The 19,407-nt window shown below is 38.1% G+C and overlaps 1 protein-coding gene across 1 annotated transcript; it reads right to left on the bottom strand.

The window, feature by feature from the left end:
- Positions 1–1,787: 1,787 nt before the first annotated feature.
- pygma (phosphorylase, glycogen, muscle A) lies at positions 1,788–18,448 on the bottom strand. Its single transcript, XM_039693831.2, has 20 exons — positions 17,931–18,448; positions 13,851–13,952; positions 13,690–13,768; positions 13,415–13,518; positions 13,067–13,198; positions 12,873–12,984; positions 11,785–11,867; positions 11,404–11,547; positions 11,187–11,279; positions 10,716–10,862; positions 9,603–9,766; positions 7,762–7,876; positions 7,499–7,600; positions 7,257–7,404; positions 5,217–5,275; positions 4,929–5,070; positions 4,260–4,467; positions 3,986–4,120; positions 3,602–3,668; positions 1,788–3,510 (listed from the first exon to the last, which is right to left on the bottom strand). Exons 1-20 carry the CDS (start codon positions 18,171–18,173, stop codon positions 3,361–3,363), a joined length of 2,529 nt encoding a protein of 842 aa, XP_039549765.2. The 5' UTR covers positions 18,174–18,448; the 3' UTR covers positions 1,788–3,360.
- Between the last annotated feature and the right edge of the window lie 959 nt (positions 18,449–19,407).

The following is a 19,407-nucleotide window of genomic DNA, read 5'->3' as shown; positions in this document are numbered from 1 at the left end:
TGGTAAAATTGTTTCATTCCTGCAGCAGCAGAACAGGCAGAACAAGAAAACAACGCCTGTTCTTCTGTTGTGGGAGATGCCCCAATAAAGATTTGGGTGATAGGTGTTTATTGTTCTTTGCTTGTGAATCTAAGGTTTTCCCTTTTTCATGTTTGGTATCATTTTAAGTGTCTCAGTGCGATTGGTAAAATGGTCTTAATTTCATTACAGTTATTGGAAATAGGAGAAAGATTGAGAACTTAGGAGAATCCAGTTCTCCTCCAAGGGTGATGTCTTTTCAAGATATCTCCCCTCTCCCCCGAGACCAGGTGTTACCCCCTGGGGTATAGGAATGGACCCAAAACAAACTCTGAAAGCGATTGGTACAACCCTTTTGTTCTGGTCTGGGTACTATATGTTTATCAAGCGACGCGAATACTTTTTGTGCGAAAAAACAAACAAAAATAACGAGTTTATTCGACTATTTCTTTTCTTCCTTGTAGGCCAGAACGAGACTTCCTTATAGATTTCCACGACGCATGCGCGAGAATTGCGATCTGAAGTAGTGTAAGCGGTGTAAGCAGATCGCAAATCTCGCGCATGCGTCGTGGAAATCTAAGGAATTCTCGTTCTGGCCTACAAGGAAGAAAAGAAATAGTCGAATAAACTCGTTACTTTTGTTTGTTTTTTGTTTTGTTTTTTTAAGTGACTGTTGTTTATGTGGGTTGATGATTTGTTTTGCAACATACTAATATTTCAAAAGATGGATTGACCCTGTGACCGTTAAGCTAAAAAAATAAAGATGGTGTCTGAAATGGAGTTTCTGATGATTCACTGTCATTTCAAGCGAGAAATTACTATTGTAGAAATTAAATATTCAGCAATTTTCAGAGAAATGGTCAGCTCTATTTTGCTGTAGATCATTAAACCATTACCCTGCCTCAGAAGTCTGTCCGAAATCAGTTTCGAGGTACCTTTTTACGCAAACGCCACCAAAAAAATTATCGAGGCAACAAGTCAGCTGGCGATAAGTTTTACGGATGCAGTTTTAGAATGACCAGAATCCCGAATCATCAGTTTTTGTTGAATAAGGCTGACATAGATGTAAATTGAAGTTATTCACAGTTAGGGGTGGTGATGGCGCAGTGGATAAGTCACATGCCTTTGGTGTGAAAGACCCGTGTTTGAATCCACTGTGAGACACCAATGTGTCCCTGAGCAAGACACCTAACCCCTAGTTGCTCCAGAGGCGTGTGACCTCTCACATATATAGCAATTGTAAGTCTCTTTGGATAAAAGCGTCAGCTAAAATGAATAAATGTAAATGTTAATGTGATGAACTCCATCTGCATTCATTTAAGGAGAACTGACATCACACATTCATTTTAGCCACAAACATTTTTTGCACAGAATATTGTAAAGTGAAGCAACAGACGTCTAGCGACTCAATACGAGTGAACCCTTTCTTGCATTCCCCTGCCAGTTTGTGAGATGACCTCAAGGTTGAAGGTGCAATGGGGAGGATTTAGCATTTCTCACGCAATTGTGGTGATGTGAACAAGCTCTAGACATTGCTGGTTACCCATTACAGTACTGTACGTCATAAAGATTGTTCACTGGCAGAGCATACCATAACTGACCCCTGATTTCAAAAACTGATTGTATGCAAGCAAGAGTGTGTGAGAGATTGCTCACACGTGGGTAAATACTGACGTGTACAGCATGAATGGGTCAACGAGTGTGTGTTTACATAACACTTATTCTCATTCTTAGCAAACCGGTGGGATAAATAACAGAACCAAACAGTTTATTTGTAATTTATTACAGTTTTGTTGTTCTTCAACAAAAAGAATTGAAAAAAGGCGTTGTATTTGGGATAGCTGGTTATGATTATTAATTAGAGCTGATGAGAGAGACTTTTAAGTCCATGATTTTTGTGACTTTCACACATTACACAGTCCAAAAAGTATTAAAATTGCAAACAGCAACCACAGATTCACACATACATATGAGCAATGCTTACTGCCTCACTTTAAAAGCAACCGTGACCCCCTACACCAGCCATTTTACACACATTACAGACAATCTTGTCATTTTAAGCATGCTCCTAATCCTTTAAGAACTAACAGCCAAATGCAACAGTGTTTGAGATTGGATTTAATTGGATTTTTTTTTCTTTCAAGTATGCAGTGTTTGAACAGTTTAGATGGGGAGGGGGGGCATCTATTGAATTTCAAAACTCAAATTTAACATCAAGAACCTTCTTGAATTTGCATTTCCTTCATTTCACTTTTGATGTAAAAGGGCCTTTACATTTTCCAACAAAATAACCTTTTTTATTGTTACAAAAAAAAAAAAAGAAACAGCCCAAATGAGAAAAAGTAAAACAAAAGTAATGTAAAGCATTACTTTCCAAAAAAAGTAACTAACACAATTAGTTACTTTTAGGGAGTAACACAATACTGAATTCATTACTTTTAAAAGTAACTTACCCCCACACTGAGCCTATGTAGATCATAGACTCTGTTTACACCTGGTATTATGCTTGGTCGATCGGATCATAAGTGGTCAACGCTAAATACAGGTGTAAAAGGGGTCTTAAATGTTTTTGAGCTTGTCCACGTTGGACCACTTCCAGAGTCAAAAACGCATTCGACTGGATTGCTTATGTAGTGTAAACGCTCATATGGTCGAATGTGTTCAAACAGTAGCAAAGACTGCCTACTGACCTAAAGCATAAACATTATGGGAAGCGCACTAGCCAGACAGGATATCAACTTTGTTGGCGAAAGACCCAAGTTTAGTTTGAAGACGAAAAATGTACTAAGCATTTCTAACACGCCGTGGTCTCACGGCAGTCAAAGCAGAAATGACAGTTGCTGTACTTTGTATGTTTTCTGTCGTCTACAGGGATGTTCATAGCTAAATTTCACGAGGTTATTTTGTTCATTAGATTGAAAAATCAGGACAGAAGTGCTCAAAAGTGGACAAAACAGACGAGATTAAAACACCAGGTATAAACAGGAATGTGTTTGCCTCATCTACTTGTGATCCGATCAAACAAAACACATCTTAATACCACGTGTAAACAGGGCCATATAGACCATTTGTGCCAATAGTTTCTACAATCTACGATGCTTTTGTGAAATACAGCCCTGGTTTTTGCTGAATAATGCTGAGATAGATGTTACCTGTTGAACATTGAGTTTGTTGAAGTTATTGATTGTTTGTGAACTGAATGAGGCAGAACATTTAAGATTGAAGATTGACAGATTGCGTTCAGGTTGCCATAGGAAGAAAGAGAAAGATTAATGAAGAGGGAGTATATAGCATTGCTGGATCATAATGGTTGTTCTTGGTTCGAGAAGGGCATGTGGAGGTTTAATTTGGGTCATCAGGTGCAGCAAGCTTCTCCAGAGTGGGCTCTACACCCCAGATCTCACGGGCGTACTGGGAGATGGTGCGGTCGCTGGAGAACTTGCCTGAACCGGCAATGTTGAGGATGACTTTCTTAGTCCATTCTTTAGGTTTCTGTCAACAGGAGGATATTTATAAATCATCAAGGTTCATAATTTCTCAATTTGTTTGGCAACGTAACAACAAAAGCAGTTTACATACTCACCTTATACAAAGCACTGACTTTATCTTGGCATTTAATGTAGTCTTCATAGTCAGCAAACACCTTGAACCTGTGCGGCAAAAAAACATGGTTCATATATAAATGTAGTTAAAATATGTTCTATCTACAGTAGCATATTATTTACATTAAAACATGTCTATTTCTTTAAAGACCTAAATAGAAGATTTTTTTGAATGATTTGTATAGACTTTAACAGAAAATTATGTTTAAGGCAAAGTAGTTCCTTCAAAAATTGTAAGTTCTAATTATCTCCCCATTAGTCGTTGCATGTGTTTTCCTTGTCCAACAGAAACATTGGTGTTTATTACTGACTATCTATGTTTGTGGTAATGTGTACATGCATGTTTCTTGTTCCTATACGTCTACCTATCATGGTGCATCAGCATGTTGACAATATCCTTGAAAAGGTCTGGCTGTTTTGGGCTGAAGAATCCTCCAGCGATCTGGTCTATGGCTTGCTTCAGCTCTGGAATACGATTGTAGAACTCGGATGCGTTGTATCTGCCAGATGGAAGGAGGTCATGTCACATACACTACATACTGTATATACACTGTGTGAGTGCTTATTATTATATCACAAAATTCTAAAAAATATATATATATATTTTATTTAGTATTAAAATTGTATTTTTTCCCCAACCCTCTAGCATCCATGGCTTCGACATCCTCCACTCTCATGCCGAAAATGAAGATGTTGTCATGTCCTGCTTCCTCTGCCATCTCCACATTGGCTCCATCCATGGTGCCGATGGTCAGAGCTCCATTCAGCATGAACTTCATGTTGCCTGTTCCAGAAGCTTCGGTGCCGGCTGTGGAGATCTGCTCGGACAGGTCAGATGCTGGGATCACTGACAAAAACAAGGATATTCTTGATGAACACATGACTCACACTTTCAGGTAAATATAAGGCAGTATAAGTTGCGCTGGAATGAATTGTAAAATGAGGAACCGAAGATGGGCAGGTAGAGTTACAATGCTGCATTTTCATTTGTTTATTAATTACATTTAGTATTCATTTGAATATTGTGTCTATAGTAAAGCTCATCTCCAATTATCAAAACATAAGTTATATTATTAAAATATCAAGGTATTATTAAAAAAAAATTACTTAAACATTTGAAATTCTCTATTACATAATTTTGTATGTGTATTTTATAAATGTAAAAGTGTGTCATGAAATGTTATTTGTGAGGTTTTTGTTTGTGTTTTTTTGCCAGTGGACAATTGCACATTTCATTTATATGATTACTTTACACCCGTCGGCGGCCCTGGATAATATTAAGACACTTCAAATGTTGTAATTTGGCACCTTTCTCTGCAAGGGTAACTCTGTAGTTCTCCAGGAAAATGACTTTGAGGCGGTCGCCCACCACCGGGTCATTATTTACCACCTCACCAATAGCTGTGATAAGACGAATAATCATTTTAGCTGTGTGGTAGCCTGGAGCAGCCTGGGAAAGATTGAGCAGAACATTATAAAACATTCAGACATAACATAATACATAACAATTCAGATATTTCAAAATAATTAAAAAAAAAACATCGTCGTGCTAATCTGACTGAATTGGAGTTACTTGGCGAGACGTGGCGAGATTACCTTTCCTCCAATCATAATTGTTCTTGGGGTCCACTGCTTGTTAGGCTCTTTCCTGATACCTGCAAAATAGAAATAACTACTCTTATATTTTATATCTCATAAATTGTATATTTTATATCTCCTCAAAGACAACACCCTTGACTGATAGTGATAGTGGTAAAGGGACAAATATTTTTTCATTAATTATCCTTTTATGCTTATTTTCTCTTATAAAAAATGTCAAAACCTTGGCAACCTTGACTAAAAGCAATAGTAAAAATGGGGGAAATGTTTAATTTATTTTATAATATCAAATATAATTTTTATGTATGTTTACTTTCTGTTCCAAAAAAATACACCTGACTGAAAAAAAACACACATACACAGACTCTCTATGAAACGTCCCCCAAAAATGAAGTCAACACTGGCAGAACTCGGTGTTCTTTTACAAGACTTCTTAATAAAAAGTGTGATTTCTCTATATTAACATGTACCTAATGTTCCATCTAGAGCCAGATTTATCGGCAGGCCGATATTATCGGCCGATATTAGGCATTTTCCAAACTATCGGTATCGGCAGTTATAATGGCCAATAAATGAATATTTCAAAAATAAAATAAAAACGGACGAAACACGCTTCAACCATGAATTTGAGTGTTGGTGTTATATAGTTTGTCCCCCAGAGGGCACTCTACACAGTCCCTGTTGGCAACACTCGTGTATAACGCGCCACACATCCTGCAACCTGCTGATCCAGTTTGCAGGTAGCTTATAAAGCAATGTAGGGACTAATTATTATTTTATCAGAACTTTAATATATTTAATGTTCCTCTGTTCTCTGTTGTGACAATAAAATAAACAAGTTTCTTTTTAAAATACATCATCATATTATTTTAGTTAAAACTCATAAATAACTACAAATAAATAATGTTAGGGAAATCTGTTAATGTTTTGTTGCACGTTTCTGTGGAAAAAAAAATATCGTCCGGAATATCGGATTTTAAAACCACCAAATATTTGTATCGGTATCGGCCTCAAAATCCTTTATCGGTCGGGCTCTAGTTCCATCTCATGATTTTCCTATATGTTGTTTGGTCTATGTTTTCTTGCAAACTCTAATGAGTTAATGTTCCAGACTTTGCATATGGTTAACCAAATTCGCATGTGTGGCATATTTGGTCTCTATAACCTGGTACTGTGAAGATCGAAATGACTATATGCATGATGCTGATAACCACATATTAGTAAAAGAATCTTTCATAGTTTCTTCATCGGCATCCACACCAGCTCAAACTCTCTTCTTCCTCGCATCATCATGTAACTCTTTCGTGATCTCCTCTCCGGGGATCTTTTCTTTGTTTGTTTAAGTTTTGTTTTTCCATTTCGAATTCTACTTTGTTCATTTCCACAGACGAGGAAATGAACTTAGCCTGAATTGTTTCTTTGGTAATTTACGTCAAAGACCTTTAAGCCTTCTTTGAAAGTGCGTGCATTTTACATATACATATTCCCCAAACTGACCAGAGAGAATCTAGACTTGTAACCAAGCAGACTTTGGACCCCATTGACTACTATATGCCTTATTCACGGCAGCGCCATCTTTGATTTTTAATGAGAATGAAAGCGAGGCTGTGAGGGATAGACTTGCATCTCTTCATTGGGCTGTACTGTTATTTAATGTGTTTTCGGATTGTTCTGCTCATGAAACACTGGAAAAATATCTTTCCAAGAAATGTCAGTTGACAAAAAACTCCTGACAATGTAAGCTGTGGAAAATTTTAAGTAATCTAGCCGCTTTATTCAGCTTTTTACAGCGGATGCCATTGGAAACACGGTAAGTCTATCCCTCACAGCCTCACTTTCATACCTGTCATGGCGCTGCTCTGAATAAGGTCTATTAGGCCAGAGATCTGTTTGGTTACAAACATTCTCCCAAATCTCTTTCTTTACAGAACAAAGAAATGTATACAGGTTTGGAACAATTTGGGAGTAAATGATGACGGGATGTTTTTTTTTAAATTTTTGGGTGAACTATTCCTTAAAAGTGCAGAAGCCACTCACGGTTGTAGAAAGTGATAATATGTAGACAGTTGAGCAGCTGCCTCTTATACTCATGGATTCTCTTCACCTGAAGGTCAAACATTGAGTTGGGGTTGATCTTTACTTTGTAGTGCTCTTCCAGGTGCACTGCAAACTTCAGCTTGTTCTCCTGGAAGAGGTGTGAACAACAAGGAAAAAATCCATTTTTAATTCCAAAACCCAAATGGGTAGTTGATATGGGCCATTTTTTCATAATTTCTAACCTGTTTAACTTTGGCGATATCTCGAATGAAAGCCTCATCATTGACAAAATTCTTAAGATTTTGCAGCTGATCCAGATCACGAATGAAGTCCTCTCCGATTTTCTAACATTTGAGCAGGCCATAGAAAGTCAGAGCAGGAATATGACTATCAAACCATCACATTATCCATTATATAAAAGTGCAATTAGTGCAGACACAGCTGCTGTCAAAGTCGCAGTCAGTTATGTTAATAAACAACAAACGCAGTTATGAAGCTCACCAACCTCTGCAATGACCTCCGCCAGACCAGGGTTGCACATCACCAACCAACGGCGAGGGGTGATACCATTAGTTTTGTTCTGGAACTTGTGTGGATCCATCTCAAAGAAGTCTTTAAATCTATTTAGGAAAGGAATGGGGTCATTATTTACTCAACCTCATGCATAGCTGACAACTTTTGTGTTTAGCTTGGAGTGAGACTTTTCCGACATGGAGCACAATCTGGTTGGAGCACAATCTCTGTCTCGCGTGCGCGACGCGTGGCTCAACAGGTAGATATATACACTCACCTAAAGGATTATTAGGAACATCATATATACTAATACTGTGTTTGACCCCCTTCCGCCGTCAGAACTGCCTTAATTCTACGTGGCATTGATTCAACAAGCTGCTAAAAAGCATTGTTTAGAAATGTTGGGCCATATTGATAGGATAGCATCTTGCAGATGATGGTGATTTGTGGGATGCACATCCAGGGCACGAAGCTCCCGTTCCACCACATCCCAAAGATGCTCTATTGGGTTGAGATCTGCTGACTGTGGGGGCAATTTTAGTACAGTGAACTCATTGTCATGTTCAAGAAACCATTTTGAAATGATTCGAGCAATGCTCAGGTAGGCTGTGGCATTTACACGATGCCCAATTGGAACTAAGGGGCCTAAAGTGTGCCAAGAAAACATCCCCCACACCATTACACCACCACCACCAGCCTGCTCAGTAGTAACAAGGCATGATGGATCCATGTTCTCATTCTGTTTACGCCAAATTCTGACTCTGTTTTAACAGAAATCGAGACTCATCAGACCAGGCAACATTTTTCCAGTCTTCAACTGTCCAGTTTTGGTGAGCTCTTGCAAATTGTAGCCTCTTTTTCCTTTTTGTAGTGGAGATGAGTGGTACCCGGTGGGGTCTTCTGTTGTTGTAGCCCATCCGCCTCAAGGTTGTGTGTGTTTTGGCTTCACAAATGCTTTGCATACCTCGGTTGTAACAAGTGGTTAATTCAGTCAAAGTTGCTCTTCTATCAGCTTGAATCAGTCGGCCCATTCTCCTCTAGCATCAACAAGGCATTTTCGCCCACAGGACTGCCGCATACTGGATGTTTTCCCTTTACACACCATTCTTTGTAAACCCTAGAAATGGTTGTGTGTGAAAATCCCAGTAACTGAGCAGATTGTGAAATTCTCAGACCGACCCGTCTGGCACCAACAACCATGCCACGCTCAAAATTGCTTAAATCACATTTTTTTCCCATTCTGACATTCAGTTTGGAGTTCAGGAGATTGTCTTGACCAGGACCACACCCCTAAATGCATTGAAGCAACTGCCATATGATTGGTAGAAATTGAAAATGCTGTTCCTAATAATCCTTTAGATGAGTGTAGATAAACTCATCTTCCAGGCATTTAACAGACCAGGTTGACACTTCAGCTTGAGAAATCAGGGGTGTGGATTGTGAGCGTGTGAAACCAATCAAATGCGTGTCTCATGGCCAATGTGTGAAAGTTGGCAGGTCTGCCTCATGTCATTATAAACTAGTAAAAAAGTAAATTATTCACTGAGAACAACTGTGACAGGGTGATTTGTAAGACCATTTCAGTAACAAATAGTTTACTGAATAGTATAAACTGCATAATCTCAAAAACAACTATTTGTTCACTGATTTAATTCGCAACTTCCGTTCACTGACTTAATGATCCAATCACTTAAATGTCAGTCTATCGAGACAGAAAGCTGTCATATGACACATATCGTGTGACTTGTCACTATTTCTTTACAAGTTAGTTAAGATTGTAAGTAAAGATCGATGATTAACATGGTTTGTCTGTATGTGTGTTTGAATACATACATGGTAGCTTTGAGGATGTCGGAGTGGATACGTGCCACACCGTTGACTGCATGAGAGCCAACAATGCACATATGAGCCATGTTGACTTTCTTCTGTCCACCCTCCTCAATGAGAGACATGCGGCGCATGCGGTCCACATCACCGGGAAACATAGAGGACACACGCTATAACAACAAACAGACGGTTCTGTTTACAGCACGCTCACAAAACACGCTTTTTGATGTTATAGCATCTATCAGCAGGATATAAATACTTTTATTAACAAAGGATGCATTAAAATGAAACAGAAGTGGCAGTAAAGACTTCTATCATGTTACAAAATATTGTCAAAAATGCTTTTTTTAATTACTTTCTATTCATCAAATAATTGTTGAAAACTAGTGGTGTCAAATCGATTAATCGTGATTATTCACATCTAACATAAAGGTTTGTGTTTATATCATATATGTGTGAGAATTTTTTTTGTATATATGTACACACAAACACACACATATATATATATATATATATATATATATATATATTTAAGTTCAGTAATTTCACTTAAATGACAATTAATAGGTAATCTTCATTGCCATTTAAGTGAAATCACTGAACTTAAATATACAAGCTTGATAAAAATGATCATTCAAGAAGAAAATTTCAAATGGCATTTAGAGGCTTTTGCATCTGAACTCTTCATATATATATATATATATATTTATATATATATATATACACATATATTAATACAAACGTTTATGTTAGATGCGATTAATCACGATTAATCGATTTGGCACCACTAGTTTTTCTTGAGCAGAAAATCAGCATATTAATATGATTTCTGAAGGGTCATGTGACACTGAAGACTGGAGCAATGATGCTGAAAATGCAGCTTTGCCATCACAGGAATAAATTACATTTTAAAATATATTGAAATAGAAAATTATTATTTTAAATTGTAACAATATTTCATAATAATAGTTTTAACTGTATTTTGGATCAAGTACAAATCAAAGCATTAAGAGATTTGTTTAAAAAACTTACAGACCCAAAACCTTTGAACGGCCAAATCTTGGCTCTCTGGTTTAGTGTAAAAGTGTGTTATAGTTTTGTGTTGTGTTGAAGCTGAACCTCCATGTGGCGGCGGTTGATTTCATAGATGATCTCGAGGTGCCGGGGCAGCAGAGACTGGAAGAGGTCAATAGGCCAGCGTTCCAGAGCCTCAGGCAGCACAGTGTGGTTGGTGTAGGCGCAGGTCCTAACGCAGATGTCCCATGCCTGCAGAGAGTGAGGGAGTTTACACAGTATGGCTTACAACTTATCCAGTAGACTTCATTTATAACAAGAGTAACTTGGGATTTTAAAACACTTTTATGTAATGTTTACCATAAATAAGGAACAAAACAAAAAAAAATCAAGTAACATAACAAGTGAATTCAATGTTGGTGTTGTTCACTGTTCAGTATCATGTTTGAGATCTGAGCTTGTCTGTACTCTGTCGCCCTCTAGAGTTATGAGTCTGTGGCCTTTTAGTGTTGCATGAAACTTGAAGGAATGACAAAAAAAAATAAATTAAAAATAACACATTCACAAATCTCAAACCTTCTCCCAAGTTAGTTTTTCCTCATCAACCAGCACTCTCATCAGCTCAGGGATGGCTAAGGCAGGGTGAGTGTCGTTTAGCTGAATAGCCACCTGAGAGCAATCAAACAAACGAAGGGTCAAGAAAAGCAGAGCTGACTGAGCTGTGACACCCACATCTTTCAATGAGACTTCAGAAGATCTTGATATATGTATAAGATAGGTGAACGGAGCTTACCTTGTCAGGCAGAGCGCCGAAATCCGTGCGCACAATATCCCTGGAGCCGAACTTGGAAGCCTTGAAGCGGCGGATGATGTCTTGGAGAGTCGCAGCCACTACAAAGTACTCCTGCTTCAATCTGAGCTCCTTACCCTCAAAAAACTACAAGAAGACAGGGACCGAAAGCTTCAAGACCACTTGTGTCTTCAAAACTAGGATTGTCCTTAACAGAATAGTTGACCCAGATTGATGCTTTTGGCCCTTTTTAAAGATTGAAAGCCTCAGTCTTCATACATTGTAAAAGCAAACAGCATCTTCCTCAAATTTAAATACTGACTGAATGTTAATTTCTGGGTGAACTTTTCCTTTAAATTGAGGACCTATTGTGTGTTTACTGACGTTGTCATTGGGGTAGAGCACACGAGAGATGTTCTCCGCCAGGTTCCTGTCCAGCACGGCCTGAATGTAGCCACCAACATTAACTGAGGATGGAAGGAGTACATGTGAGACAGAGTGAAGATTGGATGGTTTAAGGCAGGGGTGTCCAATCCTGCTCTTGGAGCGCCACTGTCCTGCAGAGTTTGGCTCCAACTTGCCTCAACACACCTGTTTGGAAATTTCTATTATGCCTAGTAAGAACTAGATTTGATGGTTCAGGTGTGTCTAATGCCTGGTTCAGTTTTCTTTTTGTCTGTTACGATTACGCGACTTTGACTCCTAAAATGTTGTTGTGTCGTGGACAAGACACGTCAGACTACACGTTGCTTCCTGACCAGTCATCGCATGCCATCTTTAACGGCGCGCGCGATGGCATCGAGAAGGCGAAACTAGTAGCGAGTGACTTCCGGAAATGAACGTAAACAAACAATGGATGGAGCGGTGAGTGTTGTATTGGCTGTCCTGTGTTCAGAAAAAAGTAAAAAAAAAAACGACAATGGACACGTTCCTGGATCGCTCGAAGAGGACAGTATGGGCTGTCAATCCTCCAAAGAGAACATGAGGTAAAATATTGTTTTATTTATTTTTTCTTTTAGTCTTAACATTAGCACCATCGTCTCTATTTCGTTTCAAGATTAAAAGTTGTGTACGGAAAGTTGTGTTCTGTGCTCCTATTGGTCAACCTCATACATGTGACTGAACCGTCATGGACGACCGTTAAAAAAATTAAACATGCTAGTCTTTCTGTCGTGATGTTGTGAAGCATCGCAGACGCGACGTGGTTGTCGACCACTATGACACACTATACGAGATGATACGAATCTTACATGCCGACGCCCGTTGTCGTTTACGAATCCCCACGACACCCTACATTAAACGAATTGGGCTAAAATCGTGAACCAGGCTGCATTGAGACTGATGCTATACTCTGCAGCACAGTGGCCCACCAGGAGCAGAATTGGACACCCCTGGTTTAAGGCCCTAGTTTACTCATGGCAAAGTTCTTTTATGTTCTTAGCTTATGTACGATAACTGTCACTGGCACTCACAGTCTTTCAGGTTGAAATCGCATGGGGCTTTAGCAGACCACAGCCTCATGGTGTTTACGATGTTGTTTCTGTATCCGGGTACAGGGGTGTCGTAGGGCAAAGCCAAGACAACCTGGGTAAACAATATAAAGGGGGTTTATAAATGTAGTATTAACACACACAAGCCTAGAGCTTTATGAATGGTGATGATATACCTGAGTATCAACCCATTTCACTCCATCTGGGTGATGCTCCGTCCTACCATAAAAGTGCACAGGACGTGTATATTCTGGACGGGCTTTCTCCCATGGGTTACCGTAGCGGAGCCAGTCGTCAGCCTCTTCAACCTGTCAAGCATCGATATTATACGAATTTCAAGATATGTGCAGAGTAAAAATATTTAACTATAAGTAATATTTATGCATGTTTACAACTGGAAAAAAATGTTAATGTGAAAAGGTGGTTGCTAGGCAGGTGTTTAGTAATAGCAATCATTGAGGTTTGTTTATCTTTTCTTTTTGTTTTTCAAATCAAGTCAAACTATTAAAGGTCATTTAACCCACCTGCCAGCCATTGCAGATTTTCTGGTTGAAGATACCAAATTCATAGCGAATTCCGTAACCATAGGCAGCCAGCCCAAGAGAGGCCATAGAGTCCAGAAAGCAAGCTAACAGACAAAGAAAGAAAGAGAGAGAGAAAAGGGTGACCTTTCAGAAAAGATTTATCATGCTTGTGGAAGGTTCTGTAGCTTTGAAAGTTTCAAAATCAGGCTTGTGCAAAGTATAATATATACAGAGAATGATGGTTCCTCTTTCAAACCCAAGGTCAGATTACTCACCAGCAAGACGACCAAGGCCTCCATTTCCCAGTCCAGCATCTTCCTCCATCTCCTGCAGCTCTTCCATGTCCAGACCCAGCTGTGGAAGAAGGTGTGTAATCATTCATTGGTTTCAAAACAATAATCTAAAGCAGTACACTGGATTTTTTGTGTTGTCTTACCTGATAGGTGGCTTCATCACAAGCATTCTCCAGGGCCAGGTTCACCATAGTGTTCTGCAAGGTACGGCCCATGTAGAACTCCAGGGAAAGGTAATATACACGCTAACAGACACAAGAATGATAAGACAGAGTTAGTTTTGTTTGTTTATTTATATATTTCAAGTAGGACAATGTGCAAAAAGCATTAATTAAAGATGCTTTGCACCAGATTTAGCTTAAAATAGTTTCCATCTGTAGTCCCCAAGTAGTCAGGAGTCATTCGTTGTTTGTGTTTATTATTGGGTTTAAGCACGTAGCAATTAAACCCTATTGTAAATGTTAGAATTTCAAAGGATCAGCTAAAAGTAATCGAGCAGACCAAACCCAAGTCCTATAGAGACTTGAAACTTTGAGGAATGGTAGTACCCATCTACAACATCATCAAGGCTCGCCCAATTGGCGAGCAAAAGTATGTAATAGCTCATGACTCCTAAACTGTTTGTCGCAGGCTCAAGAGTCTTATATCATTGGAATCCTTGACTCAAGGCATATTTGATAAACATATTTTTTGTTAACTAGTCCTTTTTGCCCAATCAGAATCACACCAGTGCAGAATGATTTACTGGAGTCTGATTGTCAATAATTATTGGGAAAAAAGGTCAAAATCTCATTTCACGTCAGTGACGGGACGCCAAAATGTACGAAGTGGGCATGACCACTTTTACAAAAACGACTATCCCTCTTGAATGGAATGAGATAATTTCAACAAACTTGGTACACCTCTGTATTCAGCTCAATCTGTGGTAGCATGAAAAAAAAAACAACAACATGAAAACGGTTATATCTACAGCCACAGTCAGTCCGATGCTGTATCTTTGTCCAAGGTGCCACAGATTGTCTCAAAAAACATGGATACCATCGGCCAATGAATTTTGAGCAGCATACTAATACATTTGTGATGAGAACTTTTTCTGCAGCCGTTTATTTCTGATACTTAAGAAGTAATATCGCCATCTGAAGGGCATTGAAGGTACTATTTCTTGTGCATTTTGCCCTTACTCACCCAAACTTGTCAACAAGGCTACTTTACGTGAATGCGAGTGCATTGGCAGGTAATTGCTGAATCGTGTTTCATATACAACAAGCAGCTGGTGAAACAGCTCAAAGATGCATTTTAGTCTGGGACTAGGGTTAAGTCTTGTCTGTGAATCCGGTGGTATGACTTTAAGCCATTTTTCAAGGTATCAGTACTGCTAATCAGCCATGGTTTTCAGGTACTCATGGGGTGGTAATGGCGCAGTGGATAAGACACATGCCTTTGGTGTGAGAGACCTGGGTTCCAATCCACTGTTAGACACCAATGTGTCCCTGAGCAAGACACTTAACCCCTAGTTGCTCCAGAGGCGTTCGACCTCTGACATATATACCAATTATAAGTCGCTTTGGATAAAAGCATCAGCTAAATGAATAAATGTAAATGTACTCTTTACAACTCTGACATAAACTTTGAGCAATTTTTTAGTCGGCTACCCGGAACAATTAAAAGGCCGGCTTCTAAAGAACGGAGATCACATGCTGGTGTGTAGGGTGTTAAAAGTTCAGTTAGATAATGAGGTGTCAGTCCATGCAAGGCCTTATAAGTACAGTAAGCAATACGATTTTAAAATCAAAGAAGTTAAATATATATAAGTAACATGACATTGCTTACGTAATTGTTATGTACTTTCGATACATTGATTTGGGGTTACCAAGTCAAGCTCTGCACGGACCATCCTATTTTTAGACTTTATTAAGGACTATTTGAATACTTTCTGGCAGAGGGATAATTTAACACATGGCAATCCAACACCATCCCTGTTGTAGCCTTTGACATTTTAGGCCTTCCTTTGGTGTAAAGAGACAGTGGAGGTGAGAGTGGGTGTGTGACGGCATGACGGGCTGAAACAGACTAGTTAGAGATTGGGGAAGGTCAATGGTGTTGTATAACAGTGGCATTTTGACTCCAGTAAAAATAACCAGCAGTGAGGTCAGCAGAAAAGGTTACGGAGTATGTAATATTATTCTGTAAAGCAGCTAATGAAGAAGTTCTGAGTGCAGACCAATGTGTTGTGCAAGTGTTTAATGATGATAAAAACTATGAAACAGATGGCTACGTCCAGGTAAACCACACACTTCTGCCCACACCAACAGTTTCTTAGCATCCAAAAGCTTTGAACTAATGAAACTGGTTTCTTAAACAAGGTTTCTCACATCACTTCCACAATCCCATTTTCACAGAAACAGACATGAGCCTCATTGGAGCTCCAATGTTTTAGTCAAGGTTTACTGCTAAAAAGAACAGGAGCAAAATAGAACTTTCCAAAGAAGTCCAGGGCCCGTATTTATCAAGATTCTAAAAATCGTCTCATAAAACTCTTAATTTAGCTTAAAAACCTTTACGTAGGAGTCTTAGCTTAAGAGTGATTCAGGAGTAGGGAAAAGACAAAAAAAACTTTCATCTTAGTGAGGAGGCGGGGCTGACACCGTTGCTATGTATGACACAATCTTTTGAAGACTGTGATTGGTTGGTTGTCCAAGAAGGAAAAAAAAAGAGTGATTTTAACTATAGGGTCTATTCTAAGCCTTTATATATGCGTATATACATTATTTGTTTATTTATTTACGATGCTGTTAATTTCCTATAAGATATTTGATTGGCTTAGAATGATAAAAATTGTTCCACTCTTTCCAATTACACTGATTGCTGGCATGTGGATGAACACAAGGCCATCCTTAAAGGAAAATTCAGCCCAGGTGTCAATCTATAGCATCTTATTAACTCACTGTCATCCACACTGTAAAAAAAATATTGTTGGTTTAACTTAAAAAATGAAGCAACCTGGTTGCCTTAAAATTTTAAGTTAATTGAAATGGAAAAATGGAGCAGATACTCAAAATATTATGTTATATGAACTACATCAATTATTTAAGTTGATTTGACACAAGAAAAAAATGTTGTGATTACAAACCATGAAAATATTTTTTGCAGTGCATTGTCTGCAACACATTTCTTCTTTGTCTTTCTGCCATTTTCTCCTCAGCTAAATAAACTCTTAAGCCTCTTAAAAGTCCTCGTCCGCACTCCTAAAATGTTGACCTGAAAACTTTTTTAAGGATTAAGATACTTTCTGAATTACTTTTTTAATTACTAGGATTTTTTTTAAATTATTTTTAAAAGGGTAAACGCCCACATTTCTACGAATTTTCTTAGAATTTTGTCACTAGGAGCTACTCTTTGCATTAAGATTCTTTATGAATACGGGCCCAGGTCATTTTTATTTATGATATTTCCGAAAGAAAAAAAAATGTATTGGCTTTATAATTCTGTTTTATTATGAGGCTGAATTGCACACCTTTTCCCAAATAAGTTTCTACAGTGACCTTTCTCTTAGGGAGCAACTTTTGACCTTTACATCCTAGACACCAATTCCATCCAGGGATTCCAGGCTAGACTGAGAGGAAAAGGTCAGGGATTCTGAGCTGTGGTTTCATCTCCTGTCCTCCGACTCAGGTTTTTGATGCCTTATACTGACACATTCTTCTTTTACTTTTACTGCAGCTTGATCTTTTTAATCCATCTAAAAGGTCCATCTAGTAACCTTTTAATGAAATATAATATATCAGATAAAATATGATATAAATATAGATGTTTAATATAAATCTGTATGCACATTAATCTGGAGATGCCCTTTTTTGCGCTAGTAATGTACAAATCATGCTATTGATTGATGCTAAAATCCTCATTCAGTTTCCCATATTAATTCCAGTCAAAGTCCTTTCAGAAATTACATTGGACTACCTAAAATGTGTTACATTTGCACTTTGTTTTTAATCTTTAAATGGATCCTATATTTAGCAGAGGGTGCTGCAGACCCTGAATTGCTCTCAAGAAGGGTCAGAAAAGGTCAACAATGCTGTGGTCAAGCAGAGAAGCGCCCATGCACAAATGCCATATTATTAGAGTTGCATTGGCGGTTGCAGTTATTAATTGCTTGTCTTTGGTTTTGGTGCATGCATGGACTTGCCTTTGTTTTTGTACAATCTCGACATGCATGAACTTACTTTGGGGTCTTTCTCGTAATAACTCTGCTGTGTTCTGATCCATCTGCCTACCAAGTGATCTCTGACTGTGTGCGCGAGCGCAAAGTAATAATCCCGTTTGGTGGATACGTTCCTGTCCTTTACCAGCGTGAAATGCAAATGACGATTAAAGTTTTTCTTTAAGTCCGACACATTCTCTACACCGGCGAGCCCTCTCACAGAAATCTGCTTTTTCCTGTCGTGGTCTGACAGTGGTTTGGACATGGTGACAACAGTCTCGGATCAGATACGAGTGAGTGTATAACGCCAGACCGCAAGCAAAAGAACCCATGCCGCATTGACGACGGTTCTGTTTTAAAGTCCCCTCATGAATATTAAGTAGAGGGCGGGGTCAGTGCGTAGCCTTCTGCCAATTACATTTTCAATATTTTTAAAGAGAATATGGTGTTTTCTTTTTTACGCTGCTGTTAAATACTATGTGGCTTACAATAGAAGTGTAAATTAGCCTGTTGATAAATACCCGTATTTTTGAGTTGAACAGCATTTCGTATAATAGCTTATATTTACGAATAGTGTGCATGACTCTCTGGAGCCCAAGACATTAATAGCTGCAATGACCCAACTCAAAGGCCATGATATTTGAACGGCACGCGGATCAGTTCAATTTAACAGAGCACCACAGCATCTTGATACACCACCACATATCAAATTTCTTAATCTAATACACAAAATAAATAATTAAACAATCAGTTCTTGGAAATATTACTATAATTTACATATTAGCACTGAATATAATCTAAATGTACACTTATATTTAAGATAAATACAAGCAATTGAAGGTTGTTGTTTTTTTACCCTGTGCAAATATTTTAATAATCACAATCCTATGTCCATTTTTTTCCCTAATTAAACACCACACATTTCTCTGTATTCCATCAGGTGTAAGTTTTAAATTTAAACAATTTTTTTAAAGTTAACCAATGAGATATTAAGTGTAATGTTATTTGTTTTTGTTTTTTTCAATTTCAATAAGGCACTTTTTTTTCTTTTTACATTTTGGTCAATACAAACTTCAGTAGAGTGAGAAATTAAAGTATATGACAACGTGTGGCCACTGAGGGGAGCCAACACATCCGTTAAAGTTCAAGTTGATCACACCCTCAGAACTGGATTGTGGATGAGAGAAATAGTTTGTGTGCATGTTTTATTATCACAGTCCTGTTATGCTCAGACTTGCCATTTAAACAAACAAAGTCACAGTTTTCATTAATAATTCTCCAAAACTTACATTTACTCGAGAAGCCAAATTTCATGATCTATATTTTTAAGATAATATAATTATATATTTTTTGGTCAAAAGTTTGGAAACATTACTTTATATATATATATATATATATATATATATATATATATATATATGCTCATCAAGCCTGTATTTATTTGATCAAAATATAGAACAACAGTAATGTTATGAAATATTATTACAATAAATAACTGT

This window comes from Pimephales promelas, chromosome 19 (assembly GCF_988280905.1).
Source record: "Pimephales promelas chromosome 19, fPimPro1.hap1.1, whole genome shotgun sequence".
Classification (NCBI taxonomy): Eukaryota; Metazoa; Chordata; class Actinopteri; order Cypriniformes; family Leuciscidae; genus Pimephales; species Pimephales promelas.
This window is presented reverse-complemented; position numbering and strand designations above follow the sequence as displayed.